Source organism: Ambystoma mexicanum, chromosome 5q (assembly GCF_040938575.1).
Source record: "Ambystoma mexicanum isolate Mex_15411 chromosome 5q, UKY_AmexF1_1, whole genome shotgun sequence".
NCBI classification, from domain to species: domain Eukaryota; kingdom Metazoa; phylum Chordata; class Amphibia; order Caudata; family Ambystomatidae; genus Ambystoma; species Ambystoma mexicanum.
This window is the reverse complement of record NC_090933.1, coordinates 1,136,126,489-1,136,145,319: the sequence shown is the minus strand read 5'-3', so window position 1 is coordinate 1,136,145,319 and position 18,831 is coordinate 1,136,126,489. Positions and strand designations below refer to the sequence as shown.

Sequence of the window (18,831 nt, the reverse complement as noted above, 5' to 3'; positions counted from 1 at the left end):
TCTCAACTCATCATCATCTCCCTGTCTATATAGGAGTAACCCTCACGAAAACTGTTTTCGAGTTATACCAGCCATTGGACCAGGGAAAGATTGCATCGCCCACTACCCGAAAAGGACCAGCAGCGTCAGACGCCCCCGCAGAGACCAGGTGAGCGTAACAAACATCCCTTCTGTCCTCATCCTGCTCGATCTCTCTTCTGCCTTTGACACAGTCAACCATACCATCATGCTCAACTATCTCTGTGACAACCTGGGTATCACTGATCAGGCTGTGGCCTGGCTGACTTCTTTCTTCTCTGATCGACCCTCCCAGGGCCAACTTGGGTCCTTCCTTTCCTCTAACTCCCTCTCTACCCTCCCCAGGGGTCTAACCTCTCACCCTGGCTTTTCAACCAATACTTGGCAACTCTTGCCCATCGCATTGCCTCTCTCTGCTCCAATTTTCCGTGCTATGTGGATGACACTCAAATCATTTTCAGGCTTCCCTCGGCCACCTCTTCTCCTTCTCTCATCTCTAACTGTCTGTCTGCTATCCAGGAGTGGTATGCCGCCAACGATATCTGCTTTAATGCCAGCAAGAGGGAGATCCTCCTCATCATCGGCACACCTTCACCCTCCTTGCCTGTCACTCTCTGGCTGGCCTCGCTGGCCCTCCTCCAACCCCCACCATGCGAGGCTAAGAACCTCAGGGTCATCTTCGACTCCATGCTTTCCTTTTCTGCCCACATCTCTGATTTCTCTAAAAAGTCAAACTTCCAACTGCACCTCCTCAGAGTTATTCTGCCTTTCCTCTCCTTCCCCCAGAAGCTCACTGTTTCTCGAGCCCTGGTTCTCTCTAGGTTGGATTACTGCAACAGCCTCTTTCTAAATCTACCTGCTTCTACTCTCTGCCCTTTGAAACTCATCCAGAACATGACTACGAGACTTGTCCTTGGCCTCAAGCACTGGGATCGTATCACTCCAGCCCTGGGATCTCTTCATTGGCTCCCAGTGGCTGCAAGGATTACATTCAAGACCCTTTGCATTGTCCACAAGGCTTTATGGGGCCTGGTACCATAATACCTTCAACTCTCCCTCTGTAAATACCTTCCCTCTCAAGCTCTTTGCTCCTCCTCCTCCAGCTCCCACAGGGTCATTTGTTTCTCAAAGAAACAAGCTGAGGGTAGATCTCAGTCTTCGGCTGGGGCCTCCCTCTGGAACAGCCTCCCTGCCACTCTGAAACTTGAGGAGAACCATCTCTGGTTCCGGAAGCACCCCAATACCTTCATCTTTACTTCTGACTTCTCGCCTCCTGTCCCCTGCTGATCTGTTCTGATTTGGCATCATGCACCTGGTTACCCTCTGACTTCAGGCCCAGGTACTTGTCCACCCTGCCACGCACCTACACTGCCTCCTGGCAACCCTTGCACTTGGGTCTGTATCTGTAACCCTACAGTCCCCCCTTTTTTTCTGCACTTATCAGACACCCCCTGTCTGTGCCTTAACCCTAGCACTGGCCATTTGCTGGCTGTACTATCGCTTGTTTTGCCTCAGCACTTCACACTTCTCCCCTCCCCCTGCATTTTGCCGCTTCCCTCTCCCCTGCACTTGCGTGTTCTCAATGTCACTGGGCCTAGTAAGATCGTTGTTTTTGTTGTCCCTTGTTCCCCTCCCTTGCCTCTTTGCACTCTGAAACACTTGTGTATGAGCGTGATACAAATAAAATATCAATATCAATACTTGGGAACAGTGTTTTTGTAAAGTATTCACAATATATGACAGCATTTCACTGTAAAATGTTCATGATTCCTGTGTTCACAATATATGTTAACATTGCCAATGCAAAGCAATTTCATGCTACTAGTGCCCACGGTATATGTCGACATTTCTACTGTAAAATGTTCATGATGGTGCAGCCACACCCACAAAATGTGCCAGAATTGTAAAATATATGTAGAATATTGTAAAGTTTTCGTAAGGTACAAAGGAGAATTACTCCCCTTCAATATAGTAAAAAGAGTTGTCTTGTGGAAGATGGAATAGGCGAGAAGGTGGCCATCTCTGATGCCCACTGTAAAGGCATAGTGAAGTAAGACACAGCCAACAGATTCAAAGTTCAAAATAAAATGATGTATTAACTCAAATGTCCGGATCAAGGTCTAACTTGCCCGATGCTTAGGTGGGATTTCCCTACCTGAACAAAACGAAGGCAAGTGTGAGTCCGAAAAGGTCAACTTAAAAGTCTGTCTGTGTCCAAAACCACACTTGCCACCACAACTAAAACTAAACAGTGTGTAGGGATGTCAGTAATACAATGAATGGTGATCAAACAAATGTTCTGAGCTTCTTCTAGCTCCTAGCTTCCTTTTCAGTTCCTCTTCCCCAAGTTCAAGAAAGTGCCACAAAAAAGCCTCTGCATTACAGTTCTTAAATTCACAACAGTTCCACAAATCCTTGGGTTCCCCTTCCCCAAGTTCAAGGCAACACAGTTCCACAGAAAAGGGTCTAGAGGATACCGTCCTCAAGACAATGTTAAAGTTCATCAAGTCTCAGGATTCCCTTCCCCAAAACTTGAACTTGCTTCTTCTGGTTGGCCTTCATCTCTCAATGTTCAAAACAAGTCCAAAATGTACTTAATTTCCCTTCTGGGTGAGCTTAACAATTCACTCAGCTTACTCTTTCTTGGTTTGCTTCAACAAGGTATTTTTCTTCCCCAATTGAGGGTTTCCTGGTCTAGGTGCAGTTTTCAGACCACACGGACCACCCATTACAGGTCACGCAACCAGGAATCTTAGGTTCTTTGACCCACACAGGTTCTTCTGCTTTTGCTCCTGTGTGGAAGATTACACACTCTTGGCTTCTCCTTGTCAGCCACTTGGCTTTGCCACACTGTGTCACACAACTTGGGCCAATCCTTGGCCTTGCCACACTGTATTCAGCCATAGAAGTTCACCTTGGCTTGCTCACACTATTTCCACTTAGTTGTTATTTCACTCCTTTACCACCTTGCGTTCATTCTCTCTTGCAATCTTCCACTCTTGCTTTCTTGACGCTTACTTGGCTTTCACAAAACAATGTTTGCAGTTCATATGCATTTTCTCGCTTGTAATGTTCCTCATAAAGGTTTCATTCACTGCGATATTCAATATTCTTTACTATTTGCTTTGCCGTTTAAAGTTCACCCAACCCGCAGTCTCTGGTTCATTTCATTACTTTCATGCTGTTTCACTTGTTCAGCACTTGCCTTGATTCCCCCACAGCCCCCAGGAGCACCCCAGAGTGAGTGACTTACTCCCTTCAATCACTGGTCCTTGGCGTTACCTCTGGGCAGCTGCGCTGCTTGTTTCAGCTGCGCTAGCTGGCTTTCCTTCACTCATGAGCCCCGCTTGCTCGCCTGCTGCTCTTTGGTACTCACCGTCAGCTATGCTCTGCCCCCGCGGACGCTGGCAGCTGCCTTTTTTACTTCCCTTCGACTGCATTTCTCCGATCACAGATGCCCCCAAACGTGTGGTTTCCTTGCGGCCCACCTGCAGGACCCACCACGACTGCCTCTTCACAGACTGGACTGATTCTCACAGTGGAAAGGGGAATACCACGTCTCGCCTGTCTCCACCTTAAACCTTCTCTTCTTCTTATTCTTGGTGCTTCTAGATTGGTAATGTCTCCTGGGGTTTTCTTGGACAGTGGGACAGGGGTAGCAATACCCCATAACTGCGTCTGGGATAGAGGGTTCCCCCTGAAATGCAGGATACCGTGTCTCCCTTAAAGATATCTCACCCCCAATCCCCAAGGACACTCCACCCAGGTGATCCTCGCTCGCTTCACCACCCCCGTGGTCAGGATCCAAAACCAATTACCTTTCACTGGCCACCTGAGAAGAGGACCCAAGAGGAGTAGATGTGAGGACACCCTAAAGTTTCTCACACCCCTTTCTGAACATCTTTCACATGTAATATATATCAGGGTCGGAACTAACACTTTGTGCGCTGAAAATAATGTTCACTAGTGGCACGATCTAGTACTATGCACTATCCCTTATCATCATCAAAATTAGAGTGCAAATGGATAGAATTATTTTTACAAACAAGTACAGCAAAGGGTGCTTCCAGAAATACCACTACGCTAACCAGTGCGCTAGTGGTATTTCAGTAATTTGGTGGATTTTAAAAATATCTTTGGAGGATAGAGAGCCAGGGGACACTCCGGTGGTGATAGTGCGCGGTTCAAATATCCTTTAACATTAACATCTGGCAATAACCAGTGGCAGCATTGCGTACAGAAAATCCACCCAGATGGTAATGGAGCTTTAATGAAACTTAGATAAATCAAGTCTTTTCTCTGAAGCCAAAGTGAATGTGCAGCTTTATTATTTAAAAAAATATACATGGCTCCATTGCATTCCTACAACAAACACATGGGAATGATGAGTTCACGCGATGCTCCGCATATCCCATTGCAGCCCATCCATTCCTGCATCGCTGTTTGTATCTTTGGACAATTCTAAGTAAAGCTCAAAATGGAGCAGAATGCAAAGCAAAAACCAGGACTTAATGATCCATTCCAGTCAACATGGAGTCATCTCTGCACATGAAAGTGAACAGATAAGCCTAGACGTGTTTGCAGGTTTAGAACATCTTGTCCTCAACTTGTGGGAAAGAACACATTCCAGTTTCATCAGTATATTTATTTATTAGTGCATTCTCTCTGCACACAGCACTGGGAACATCCGTCCAATCTGGGACGTCATTTCACCAAAATGCCTGGGGTAGCGGAAGTGACATCACATGACCCTTGACCTCCGATGACGTCACATACTGTGATTTGACCCATCCCAAAATGACATCATGGGAAGCGATGGAACATGACCTTTCACCCCTTGACAAAACAGGAAATTACATCATATAGCATTGTTCCTAAGTACACAATATGGTTACGATATTACTATAATGTGTTATACATTTGATAAAAGAATAGATCAACATATGTATCGGTAATATCAGTGTCTATAGGTCCACATTACCAAATTACTGTGACTGCAAGAAGACGTCCAAGGCCAAATGATAATGTTGTGTTCTTATATAGCATTTACACTTAAGTGCGTTATACAGAACAAATATACCTACAATATCACCCAACCTGTGTTGGCACTCATTTATCGACCTCAGAAGGATGAAAGGCTGAGTTGAGATGTTTAAGAACAGACTAAATCGGTGACTCAACCCCTGAAGTGTGCCTGAAATATACCTTTAATTAATCTAGCAATTATTGTATAGAATTCCAGAAAGACAAATTATTTGTTATTCCTTTTCTTTCTTATTAGGGTCACTGCTCAAAGTGTTACACTTGTGCAACCCTATGTTTTTTTAAGAGGCCTGAACAAGAAAGCCAGCCACTCCAGAAATAAAAGAGCCGCAAGACACTGACCACAGTCCAGGAGTTTACATTTACACCCTTTTTTTTAAGGGGTAGCAAGGGAGACCACAGGGGTAGTAATGGAGACCTCAGGGATTGCAACTGCGACCCCCTGTTACACCCAAATGACGTCCCTGCGTCCACTCAGAAGCACCGCTTCCTCAAAAGAAAACTCGAACATCCATTAGTACAACAATGGCTCTGTCATGAGGTAATGATAAAATGGTAAAATGTAGCCCAAAATCATCGAGAGATCAGCCCTGGGGAGCAATTTGCACTGTTTAATGGCCAAATGTTCGACATTTGAACCCTTTCAAGCAAAATGTAGCCCAACACATGGCAAACCGGCACACGGCCGATTTTTTCCATGGGGTTTTCTGTCACCCAAATGTGCAGGAAATAGCCCAATCTGACAACACTGAATAGACAATACTTAGCATAAATGTGAAATGTTTTAAATGTTCAAATATGGAGCTGTGAGAGGGAGGCGGGTCCAGGGGTACTGTTATGAATAGGATAACTGGAGTAATCATTTGATCAGAGCCTACCTGACGCTACCATTTAGGGGTCAGGTAATGCCTGATTGGATTAATGGTATACAGCGAAGAAACACAAAGTACGTGTGTATCCTCACACACATTCAAAAGCCTGACTACAGAGGAGTCATATTTTGGTCAAGCTGGCTTATCCTACTTTCAGCCAAAACGAATGATTAGATCAAGACATTTTGGTCAGTTAATTGTTCAAGATGGCTTCCAGTCTCTTCACTGCCACTCACTGTGCAAGTTAAAGCTGTTATGATTAAGGTGATTGAAATACATTGATAAGTCTCAGAGACTTTGGACATGTCACAAGTATCTCTTTAAAACTAATGTCAATGGGCAGCATACTTAGAAATCCAAGTCAAGCCATAGTGCACATTGAAACACGTTGATTTGATTTTAGGAAGATGGACACTGCCTACTGGTCCAAGTTCTCCATCAAAAGTTTGGAACAGAATGTGTTGAAAAATATTTTTTTTCTAAAGTGCTAGAATATGAAAAAAGGGAATAAGCGTTTGATCTTAAATTCTCTGTAGTTTCAGAGTGCGGTCATATCGTTGGGTACAAGGGTTGATCTTCGCCATTCAACAGATTAACCGCAGTGCAGGTCTTTTGCCCAACACAACCCTGGGGTTCATGATCCACGACTCATGTGGGGTCATCGTCCGAGCCCTGGAGGGCACTGTCTGGATGCTGAGTGGAGAGGAGGAACCAGTGATAAACTACAAGTGCCACAGCCTGATGCCAATGACTGCCGTGATTGGGGACGCATCCTCGCTAGCGTCGATTCCCATGGCTAGACTTTTGGGGCTCCACAGATATCCCCAGGTAAATGGAATACACATATTAGTGAATGTATGCAGTTAAAATGAACAGTAAGTGTCGTTTCATAGAAAATACAACTTTACAAGAAATCACGTAAGTAACATGATTTGATTCAGAAGACTGTTATCAACATCAACATCAACCTGCCCAGATTAAAGGGATGAACCTACGAACCTACACGCCTTGGAGTGGGGCTGGAGTCACCAATACACCCGTTTGGATGTGAATGCCAGCTAACCCTCACACGCTCATAGCATCTCTAACCAGCATGGATCAAATGTGGATGCACACCACACATTCAGCAGAGTGGGGTTGGAGTCATCACCTCATTGGTTGTGGATAAGGCAAGGCCACACACACTCACAAGATCACCAACATTAACATGGCTGAAACAAAAGTAGGGCGTACACACATATGAATGGGATTTATAAAGCACAAACATACGTAGGTAACAATGAAGTGCAAAATAAACGGGACACACCCTGGGGTTACAAGTAGGGTGTGAGGGTAGCAGAGTTAGCTGTGATAGAACATTGGTGGGGGGAGCTCTGGAGGTAAAGAAATAAGGTTGAGCAGAGAGGTCAGTGATTGGGGATATGTTTTCCTCAGTGTAGGGTTTTTATATCCTTCCTGTAGCGAAGAATAGACAGAGCAGTCTGATTTGCGTTGGTAATTTATTACAGAAACAGCATCTATAGCAGTAAAATGTATTTTTCCTGTTTTTCCTGTTTCTTTCCTTCTTCATTTGTTTCCATTCTAGAGTCACCAACATATTCTTTGCAGATGAGTCAGGGTCATACAGCCATAGCATCGCCAATATTAATCTCTGCAGAGAAAATGTACATAGCAACCATTAGGGTGGAATGCCACCCACAACAATCAGCAGGATGGCTATCTGTGCTGTGAATTTGTACTCTGACAACATCCCATGCTGAGCCCTTGCTGTGAGTGTGAGGGTGAGTCAGGGGCCCAGACCCCACCGCCCACTACTTGATGTGTGGCCAGAGTCAGCATGGGGTGGATCCGCTGGTCTCCCCCACAGCACACGAGAAGGCTGGTAGTATTATTTTCATCCTGCAGATTTTGGAAATAAAAATTATGGCCCCCAAAGATATGATAGGTTATTTACAACGCGCTTAATACCCAGAGGTTTGTAAGCGCGGACGTGGGGATTGTCATCTTGCTTCCAAGGCGAGCACGTTGCCCCTGAGCCATCCTCCCAAAACGTCTATATGCTCACCAGATATGTTTCAGGTGGTCAAGTGAAGCCAAAGCGAGGCCATAACGGCTCCACTACATGTTCTGATGTGCATACCGGTCCACCAATATGCAGGAAAGCTGGCCAACTCAATTCTACATACTTGTCCACCCACTCATCCCCAGACCAGACAGATTATTTTTTTCAAGGTGCCACGCGTTATTTTAAACCTGGCCTAGAGGGAGGGGATAGGCATGTATATGAATGAGGTGAGTGAAAGGATGGTTGTTTGCATTTGAATTAGCAGAGCAGCCAACAATTAATAGCCAGAGGTGCAGAAGGAGTTGAAGGTGCACGATGTAGTTGGAGGTGCCCAGTGAGTTGAATGGGCAGGAGGAACTGAGATTCAGAACGAGTTGAAGGGGCAGGAGGGGGTTAGAGAACAGAAAAGGTCGGAGGAAGTGCAGGTCAAGGAGGAAGGGATAGAATAGAGGAAACACAAATCAAGACAAAGACACAGGTCAATGAGGAGGGGAAACAGGAGAAGTGGTTGACGAAGGTGACGAACTAGATGGAGTTAATTCTGTTTGGTGTGCAAAAGAAATATAAAAATGAAATATAAAATGTAAACAAATATATACAAGAAAGGAGAGAGAGGTAAAACATCTGAAGAGAAGGTGGAAAATTGGCAAAGAGGCAAATATGGCAGTTGGAGGAGGGGTAAGAGGCAGGCAACAAGAACGGAGTGTGCTGGGAAGTCCCTTGTGCAGGGACAGTGATGGCAAGAAGGGAAATCACCACAAGCCTAGTGGTTGCCTGGGAGAAATGGTAGGAGCCTGAAAATGTGACAGCACATCAAGACTGTTAGACGACAGACAGCTCAAGAGCTAGTGGCAGGGCCCAGTGTCAGACCTTCAGACACATGTGAGCATCATCTCTGTGAGGAGGAAATGAAGACATGCTCCGGTAGTAGGTTCTAGACTCAGAGACAGGGATGTGAGTCAGCACCCCGCCCACCAAATAGTATTTCTCCTGACCTAGCCCATCTCTGAGAGAGTTTGTGGAAACTATTTAAGAAAAACCAGAACTTCAACCAGAGTGACCAAGATACCCAACCAGCGGTCTAATGTTGGAGGCTACTCACCCCCAGGTTTTTAGTTATCATAGTAACTCTGTGCCAAAGACTGTTAGTGACGCAGAGCAGAGGCATTTTGTATTCGAGAGATGACTTTGTGGAAAAGGGGAAAGAACTGATGTGTGATCTTGTCTCACATTTTGTCCACTCAACATGAAACAACTGGCGAATGGTTGAGATCCCAAGAGGCAACCCTGAGGAAACCTATTGCTAGAAGAAAGGTTTACAGAGGGTCCTGGGAAGTCTTACGAGAGCCTGATGAGTGAGCCGGCTACAACTGCCTGCATATTTTTTTCCTGCTCTCACGCTTTTTAGGTATTTTCCGCACAACATAGTAAACTGCTTTACGCCTTAGTTTACCACTCTGGCTATTGCAAATTACCCCAGATGAGTGTTCAAATGGGTATGCTTCTGCTTGTTCATGATATTAAACATTATGAATGTTCTGCGCATGTCAAAAATATAGATAAGTTCCTGTATTGTATTGTTCATAAACTCAGCTTCTTAATTTTGGCTGAAGCGATTTGCAAAATTTGTAAGCATAAGCAAACTCTGAGTAAAGTGTTTATGTGCCTTCCAATCCTTGCATTTTCCGACAGAGCTCTCCATTAAACGTGAACAAATGCCTTAATTAATTTCAACTTCCTATAGCTTTTGATTCCTACCAAAATTGACACGCTGAATTGGATCTTGTAAATTTCACTAGCTTGCTCAATGTATTGACTTTCAAAACACAGGTTCAAAGATTATAGAGGAAAGTATTTCTCCATTTTGACATAGAACGTGCAGTGTCACCTTAACTATAGGGTGGTGACCGCATATGGCATATGTAGCTTGTTAGCTGAAATTGCCCATTCCACTCTCTACTGTCAAAGCCTGACACTTTTGCTCCAGTGTCAACAACACCTTTGTCAGAACATAATCTTTGTTATTTATTTATTTATTTATTTATTTGTTTGTTTGTTTGTTTGTTTGTTTGTACATTTGTAAAGCCCAAAGGCAACTAGGCACTGACACTTAAGAAGATGGTTACAAGTTTTTAGAGCTTCCATAAGAAAAATACGTTTGCATAGTAATGACATAATCCATTACACATCCAAGGCATACATTCAGAAGATAGCCACAGTTACATTGGTTAAGTATACCTAGTGTTTGTCATAGTGGTAGCATGGGCGCTGAGAACTAAGTGGTATGGTGTCTATGATGGAAGATCAGACCGAAATAGTAGGGTTTTTAGGTTTTTTCTGAAAGACCAAAAAGATGTGTCATTTCTAAGTTGCATGGGGAGTGTGTTCCACAGTTTGGGTGCGATCACCGGAAAGCTTGAGCCTCCCGCTTTCTGGCTTCTATATCTAGGGGTGGTGAGCAGGTTAGTGTAAAAATAACAAGGCCTATTGGATTGAGTTTTGCAAATCAGGTTACTAAGGAAGGCAGGCGCGTTGTTAGAGATACATTTGTGTGTGAGCAAGAGAATTTTAAATTTGATTCTGTCATGACTGGGAGCCAATGGATGTTCCTCCTAGTGGACGAAATGTGTTAGTTGAAGGGAATATTCAGAGCTGCTTTGATGGCGGTGTTTTGTACAGTTTGTCATTTTTTGATATTTCTAGTGCTATTTCCAGCAAATAGAGAGTTGCAATAATCAATCTTAGAGAGTATCAAGGCTCTGGCCAGGGTGATGGAGTTGTGCGGGGAGAGGAATGACCTGCTGGCTCTTATCAGTTTAGCTGTGTAGGCAGCAGAGGAAACTATGTCGTTGACCTGTCTATTTAAAGTGAGGGAAGAGTCGTTGTAGACACCAAGAGTTTTTATTTCGTTAGCGACCATGATGGTGTTGCCACCGATTTTGAATGATTTATACTCTTGTGGGAGATTGATTAGTTTAGTTTTATTTACAATTAGAATCAGCTCGGTCTTGTCATCGTTGAGACACAATTCATTAAGAGCCATCCAAGCCTGGATTGCAAGGTAGATTTTGTTTACATTTTTTGAGTCAGTGTCGTAACATCCAGTAATTGGAATGAGTATTTGTGTATTATCCGCATAATTTGTATAGGTGATACCCATTTTGTCCAGCTTGTCGAATAACAGCTTAGTGAATGCATTGTATAGTGTAGGCGACACACAGGATCCTTGTGGGACGCCACAGGTAACAGAGAAAGGGGGGGCTGCTGAGGTATCCGAGAAGAACCTCATGGTCCGATTAGAGAGAAAGGATTTGATCCATTTAATGGCTTCAGGAGAAACGTGGGCCGCGGTTTCAAGGTGTTGGCACAGGATATCGTGATTGACCAAATAAAAAGCTGCCGAGAGGTCTAATAAAAGGAGGATGCAGAGGTTGCTTTTGTCTTTATACTGGTCCATTTGTGTTTTCAAACCTAGTAGAGCTGTTTCCATTCCATGGCCTGGTTTGAAGCCTGATTGTCTTAGGTCCAAGAGATTGTTACATTCCAGAACTTTTGGATCTGCAGATAGGCTGCACGGTCCAACATTTTTAATAAGACCTGTACCGTGGTGATAGGGCGGAAATTAGTGGGGATATTAGGGTCTAATGTAGGTTTTTTAATTAATGGTAGACCCCAAGCTGTTTTTAAATCTTCCGGGATAGTGTTGGTAGCAAAAGAGTTATTGATCAGGCTGGTGATGAAAGGTGCAAGTTCAGTTGTGCATTCTTTTACCAAGGTTGCAGGACATGTGTCACCCTTGCATTTAGAGGGTTTTAGGCCTTTGATAATATTGATAGTGTCTGAGATGGGCAGTGGCGTAAAGACAAATATATTAACCTTAAGGAGTTCCGTTGAGGTAAAGTGTCATTGGGAGAGATGGATTGAGATTAAGTTGAGATTTTTTTAGGGCTATTTTTTGTTGTAGTAATGAGACTTTGGGCCTCATTACAAATCGCCCGGTATGGAAACAACGGTGGCGGTAAACCCGCCGCCACCATTGTTTCCATGCTGGGCGATCACAACTCCTGCAGGCGGGAGGTGATTTTCCCGCCAGGTCTGACCTGGCGTGTTTAACACCGCCCGCCTGCAGGCGGACAAGGAAACACTGGCAGCATTACGAGATGCTGCCGGTGTTTCCATGATCCCCATTGAGTCCAATAGGACTCAATGGGAATGGGGATTAACACCATTCCGCCTCCGTGATTCCCGGGAAACCGGGGTTGTAATGCCCTGGTAATTCCGAGAATCACAGAGCCGGAATGGTAATACGAGTCCAGCGGTAACCAGGCGGTTTTACCGCTGCGGTTACCGCCAGGCTCGTAATGAGGCCCTTTGTCAGCTAAGGTGTTTGGGATATTAGAGCACCTTTGTTCATTTTTAATGGTATGAATTTCTACTGCATATGCAGGAGTAACAGGGCACTGTTTTCTAATGACATTAGCTTCTTTTTAGTAGCTGGACAGGGGCACTTACTCTTTTGATAAATTGTACCTCTTTTGCAGCGTCACATTGAACCTATTCTGTTGCCTCAATATGCATGGCACTGCTATGTTTTTGGTAACCTACTACATGTCCCATCTCTCCATAGACCAATCCCTACTCCACCTTGTCATGTTGACAGTATAATTCTAGTCCAGCAGTTCTTGAGTCTGTATATTCTAGATTTATATTATTTTTTTCCACATCTTTTTTCATTTAGCTCGTTAAGCTTTGTTTTGGGATTTGGTCAAAAGCTTTAGATGCAATGTTGGGTTGTTCTCTTTTAAAAATATACTTTTGATGTTATGCACTTGATAAGCCGTGAGGCAGACTCATTTTGTCTCTTGTTTGAATACGTTGATTTGTATCATTTTCCGTGAGTTGTCCTACTCTGGTGTCTTTAAGTCTCTTTAAGTGTCTTACCATATAAGTCCTTTTTGCATGTAACGCATGTTTTGAGTTAGTTCAAAGCCTTCAAAATAACTTCATAAACTAACATTGCCGATTGTACCCATTGTTTTGGCACAATCCTTTGTGGGGATGGTTTGAAATACTGGTTGACCATTTACGTCGTTTAGTTGGAGTAGCTCTCCAAATAATTTGAGATGTTTTCCTGCAAAAATGTCCCTGTTTTCAGGTTTTAGTATTTCCTGGATTCTTTATTGTAAAAAGAATCTTTATTTAAGTACTTGACACTGTTAACAAGACGCTACATTACAGAAAGAGTGGAATTGACGTATAAAGAGATCATTGGTAAGTGCAGTAAACCACAATATAAAGCAGTTGGCCCATATACTAGTCTGACACTTACAATCTTTCTGTCGACCATATGACCGTTCTTATGTGATATGATTACACATATGACCGAAAGCAGGCTACCTGTCCATACAGGGATGGACAAAGTCATTGAAGCAGTATATACCGCCTTGTCATTATTATCCCACATAAAACGAGGTAGCCAATGTTCTACAGCGGGGTCTACAACCCTTCCATCTGAACAGAATACATCTTTTTGCTTTCTAATGAATCGGCACATCAATTGTGACATTTTAATATTGTAAAGCCCAACATTGCCCACTGCAGGTCCAAGGGAATTCCAACCTCAGTAATATTTGTATTTGTATTATTTTTTGATTTGTATACTGCGCCGAAAGCCCACGGGCATCGAGGCGCAACAATTACACACTAGATACAAGCAAAAAATACAGGACAATCAAGTCCGACTAAGGGAGAGTCAGGAGGGAGTTATCTAGTTACTCGAAAAGGCGGGTTTTGAGAGCTTTACGAAAAGCCATTAAATCCACCTCTAGTCTAAGAGCAGGAGGTAGGGTGTTCCACTGATTTGCCTTTTTTACTGTAAACGATCTTCCTAGGCCTTTTGAACGTGAAAAGCCTGGACAAAACACCTGCAGCTGGTTGGAAGAGCGTAATGCTCTAGCTGGGATGTAGCATGAAGTCCATGATTTAAGGTATGAGGGAGCAGATCCTAAGACGCACCGGTGGATCAGAGTGCATGCTTTAAAGTTGATACATTCCTGTATCTGGAGCCAGTGGAGGTCCCTCCTATGATCTGAGATAGTAACAATTCTTGTGATTTTTTTGACAACGCGTACAGTGTCAATCTGGAGAAGCTGGAATTTTTTCAGGTTGGCTGATGACACTCTGATCAGTAACGAGTTACAATAGTCAAGCCTCCACAAGATAGTTGCTCGAGCAATTATTGCACAGTTGTTTTCTGTGATGTATTGGCGAATGTTTTTGAACAGGCGGAGATGGTAATTGCAGTTTCAGCTCACCTGGTTGATATATCCATCTGCATTCAGTGAGGCCTCTGTGAGAAACTAGAAGGTGTCTCACCCACTAGTCCCTGAGGATCTGTCATTTAGGTGGCCAGGATACAGCCATCGCTTTTGGATCCAGTTCCTGGGGGTAGAACAGTGTGGGAGGATCACCTGGTTGAGGGGTCTTCGGGGAGTGGGAGTGGGATGCCGGCTGGTGAGACGCGGTATCCCCTTCTCTGTGACACCTTTACCCCATCCTTTAGGTCATTTAGGAACTCTATCCCCCCTTTACAACACAAATGCATAGGTCAGGCGAGGTCAGGCAATTACTGATAATTACTCACACCTGACTTCCATTAAACTTCCACGCATGGATAAAAGGCGGATCACAAGAGCACACTTTGAGCGAGGCAAAGCACACGATGAAACATCAATGGATAGTAAAATTGTCTACCTATCATTAATAGCGAGCAAAATCCATGTGCCAACCAAATTACCATGATTGTACGTAATTATGTTTCCCAATATGCTGGGTTTACGTTGAAAGGCATAATGTTGCTATATACCCAATCATTCATACCAGTGCTGGCCTATGGCCTTGAAGCCCTTACACTTGAAAATTTGTCTTGGCTTGATAAAGTTGAAGGCTATTTCTGGCGGACCATATTAAGCCTTCCATCTACTTGTCCAATACAATGTATAAGAGTCGAGTTTGGCCGTGCGGCTCTAAAGGCTATTATCCAATATCAAAGAGACTTGCTCCCTTTGAAAGCACTGTGTCATCCGGTCAGCCAAATGCTTACTATCATGGGGAAGAACATAATTGATCGCAAAAGAAATAATGATTTAAAAAAGTATGATGTATTATGTATGGATTCCTATGCTTTACTCAATTGGTCGCTAGAATGCTCGACCTGTGGAAGATATAAGGCCACTTATAAATATCGTTGCCCCCAAATGTATTTGGTAAGATGTCCGTGTCCGGCTGTGCGTAAATTTCGGCTATTAATGCGGCTCAACCAACTTCCGGTGAGAGCTACACATGGAACCCAATGGCAATTGGCGCACAGCCAAAGGTATTGCCGAATATGTGAAATTGAAGGTAATTTGGAGACTGTAAGATATATATTAACTGAGTGTCCTAAACTTGTATCCATCTATAGGCGTATGTATTGTCGATATGTACATCATTTTGAATCCATTGCAACTATTCATTTTTGGCATTTATGCCTAAATACGTCGTCTGAAGTTTTGATCATTGCATTGTACCATGTACAGACAATGGCTATGGATAAGATCAAATCTGCTGTAAACAAAGAAAAATAGCGATATCATCTGCTCTCTATCTCTATTACCCATGAATTGGTACTATTCTATGAATGCTACTTAGTTTACACTTATCTGACTGCATATGTTCAAGTATACTCACCTTTGATAAGGACATATGATATAGATTTGAATGGTTCTTTGTTCTGTATGAGAACTGATGAGGGTGATTTGTTTCACGTCTGAATGAGTGTAATGTTTGTATAATAGAATGTGATGTGTTTTAATGAATTACTATTTGATGAATTGATAATGTTGATGAATTGATATTGTTGATGATTAATGTATTCTCAGTGATGATTTTATGTAAATATATCTGTACTGTTGTAGAAGTTTGTTTGAACTATAAACAACAATAAATAGGAAATATCAGTTTCGAGACAGCAGCTGAATGAGAGAAGAAAGATGGCAAATGTATTTATTAATTTATAACATGCCGACAGCCTGCAGACAAAACAGAAGGGGATCGCAAGGAGGGAAATTCCCTTGACCTTTTCTACAAGGAACTGTTACTTTCCAGAACCTCAAGAAATGAAAGCGTAAGACCAGGAAACCAGGCTCAAGAATGCTGCATTGTGTGTCTGAGATACCCGGGGCCCTCCCGTGTCAGTAATCAGGGCAGGGAGAAGCACCAGCCGCTGTGGTACCATCCTTGGCTCCAAGATCAAAGCAGTGTCAATGAAATCAATGCAGCCGGTGAGTTGAGGAGACCGATACAAGACCGTTTGACGAGCGTTGGAACGAACATTGTTAAAACGCGTGTGATAAGAGTTGCAAGTAAAGTTGAACTGCTGATGAGTGATTGAACTTTAAAAGCCAGATATAATACCTTTGACAGAGTGGTCTGGCACTGCATGGGTGCTCAATCGAAGGTCTCTGTAAGGTATCCAGTTGAGATGTGGCAAAAGTGGAACTGAGAAAAAGCTTATATCAAGAAGAGAACAAGTAATTGTGAATCAAAGTGGTCCTGCGACGGGTCGAGCAAAATCCTGCGCAGTCGAAGTCTTCGATTTTGATGAAGTAAAGAAAGTTTGGAAAAGTAAATAAATTTGGTCCGAGTCCGGCAGAGGGAGACCAATTGAAGGTTGTGTGTTAAAGTAGGTCTGAGCCTGGCAGAGGGGGACCCCCGGGTGAATAGAAAATCACCTGACAAGTTGTATATGTGAAATCCTATGAAGAAAGGAACTTTAATGTTTGTCGTGTTGCATCAGGCCCTCTGAAATAAGAGACTTTGAATGACAAAGAGACTTTGGCACAGAAGGCTCTGATGTTGAGGTTTTGAACTGCATCCTTGTGCTAGAAAACCCAGAGATTGTGCTAAGCTCGAGTGTGCTGCCTTGCCCCGTGTTGGAAACATGGGTAAGGAAGCCAACGGCTTGAATATCTTGACATATCATTTCTTGAACACGTTTCTTTTGCATAACATTGTTTCCCACACTATTTGTATTTAGAAGTAAGTATTAGAAATAGGTTTATTAGTATAGGCCCTTTTATTCTGACAGACTCTATTAGGACTGCATTATTATTATTTGATGGTCGTAGCTTGTTACCTCTTTAGATTTAGGATTAGATAGGCATTGCTCAAACTCAATTGAGGTTCAATAAACACCCTTGAACAGTGATCACTTGTGTCTGTCTTACTGTTTGATACCATACCTTCCTTACACCTCCAACTGAAAACCTAAGGTTTTGACCTTATTTTGCACTTGGATGATGCTATTCCCAACTTTAAAGCTTTTGTACTCTGCGCTTAACTTAGCCAAGGCCTGCCGAGATCCAAAAGTGAGGAGCTCTGTTTTACTGCCGTTCAAACAAAGCCAAGTTTCGGACATCCATACTTCAATTTGTTCGTAAAGATTGGCTAAGGCAGCAGAATAATTTCCAGAACTAGATGGGTATCATCAGCGTATTTTATGAAGAGTACCCCAGAACATCTAGGAGCAAGCATAGCGGCCTAATGTATAGATTGAACAAAGCAGATGACAGGCACGCTCCCTGGGGAAACCCACACAGAGTAGGTGCCATTGGAGAGGAGGCAGGACCCCACAGAATTCCTGACTCTTGATTTGTTAGGAAAGAGTGGAACCAACCGACATCCTCTTCAGGGCAATGTCCAAGGTGAAGCAAGGAATGCAAGAGGCAGTTGTGGTCCACTAAATTGAAAGCCGCTGACAGGTCCAGTAAGATCAGCGGCCCAGCTTTTCCCTCATCCATGATTCTCAACATGTGAGACTGCAGATCTACAAACTTGATTGCCTGTTATGGAGAATACCATTCAGTTACACATAGTTTTGAAATTGAGAAGAGACAGAATTGCCAAGGATCTTAAGAAGAAAGTTTCAGTACATAATGGGTCTGAGATGGCTCGGTTCTTTTGGATCAAGGTTAGGCATCTTGAGAAGAGGGGTATCCGTAACTGCCTTGAACGATCAGTCTTTAAAAGAGGCGTTCACAAATCTGGTCAAAAAGGGGGCAAATAGTTCATTATGAAAACAAATAAAATTTTGACCGGAGAATATTTTCCAGGCCAGAAGTAGGACGCATCGAAGATAACATTTTTTGCATGTTCGATATAGAAGTTGGAGATATGGAGAAAGTGGGTTGTTTGTGAGAACTGGAGTCTGGGGCTTGAGGGTTGTTAGGCGATATGGCGGGTCCCACAGAGTTTTTTATTTTATCCCTAGCATTGGTGATTTTAGCTTCAAAAGCAGCTAAGATCGTTATACAATCCTGGTTGGTAGGCTGAAAGGGGGCATGGAGTGCCTTTGTTTTTTCTAGTGATTTTAGAATCTCAAAGAGTTTTCTGATACAGTTCAAGGATTGGTCAATCACAGTGTTCAAGACATTCTTCTTAGTATCCACTATTTTAAGTTTGTATGATTTATCAACCTTTTTCCAGGCAGTTCTGTTTTCCTACGATTGGTATTTTAACCATTGAAATTCAAGTTTACACTTTTGTCTGAGGCTGAAGGCTGTGAAAGAAGGAAAGGAGAAAAATGAGCAGAAGAGGGAATGGTAAAACATCAAGATGTATGATGAAGGGTATACAAAATAGGCAAGTGAATACAATGAAGAAAGGGTGCAGCCCAAGAGAGAGAGGATAGGTGCGTAGGTGGAAAGGGAAAGGGTAAATGGGTAGCTGAGAAGAAGCAGGTGTAAGTTCTGAGTTGGGCTAGAATGAGGCTATGAGTAACCAAATGACTATTAA

At 43.2% G+C, this 18,831-nt stretch overlaps 1 protein-coding gene across 1 annotated transcript in view; it reads left to right on the top strand.

Moving 5' to 3' along the window:
• Window positions 1-5,597: 5,597 nt before the first annotated feature.
• LOC138498361 (extracellular calcium-sensing receptor-like) overlaps window positions 5,598-18,831 on the top strand; it is a 316,510-nt gene continuing 303,276 nt past the window's right edge. The window contains exons 1-2 of the mRNA XM_069622146.1: window positions 5,598-5,602; window positions 6,470-6,761. Of these exons, the coding sequence (XP_069478247.1) occupies window positions 5,598-5,602; window positions 6,470-6,761 (297 nt within the window). The remainder of the gene's footprint in view (window positions 5,603-6,469; window positions 6,762-18,831) is intronic.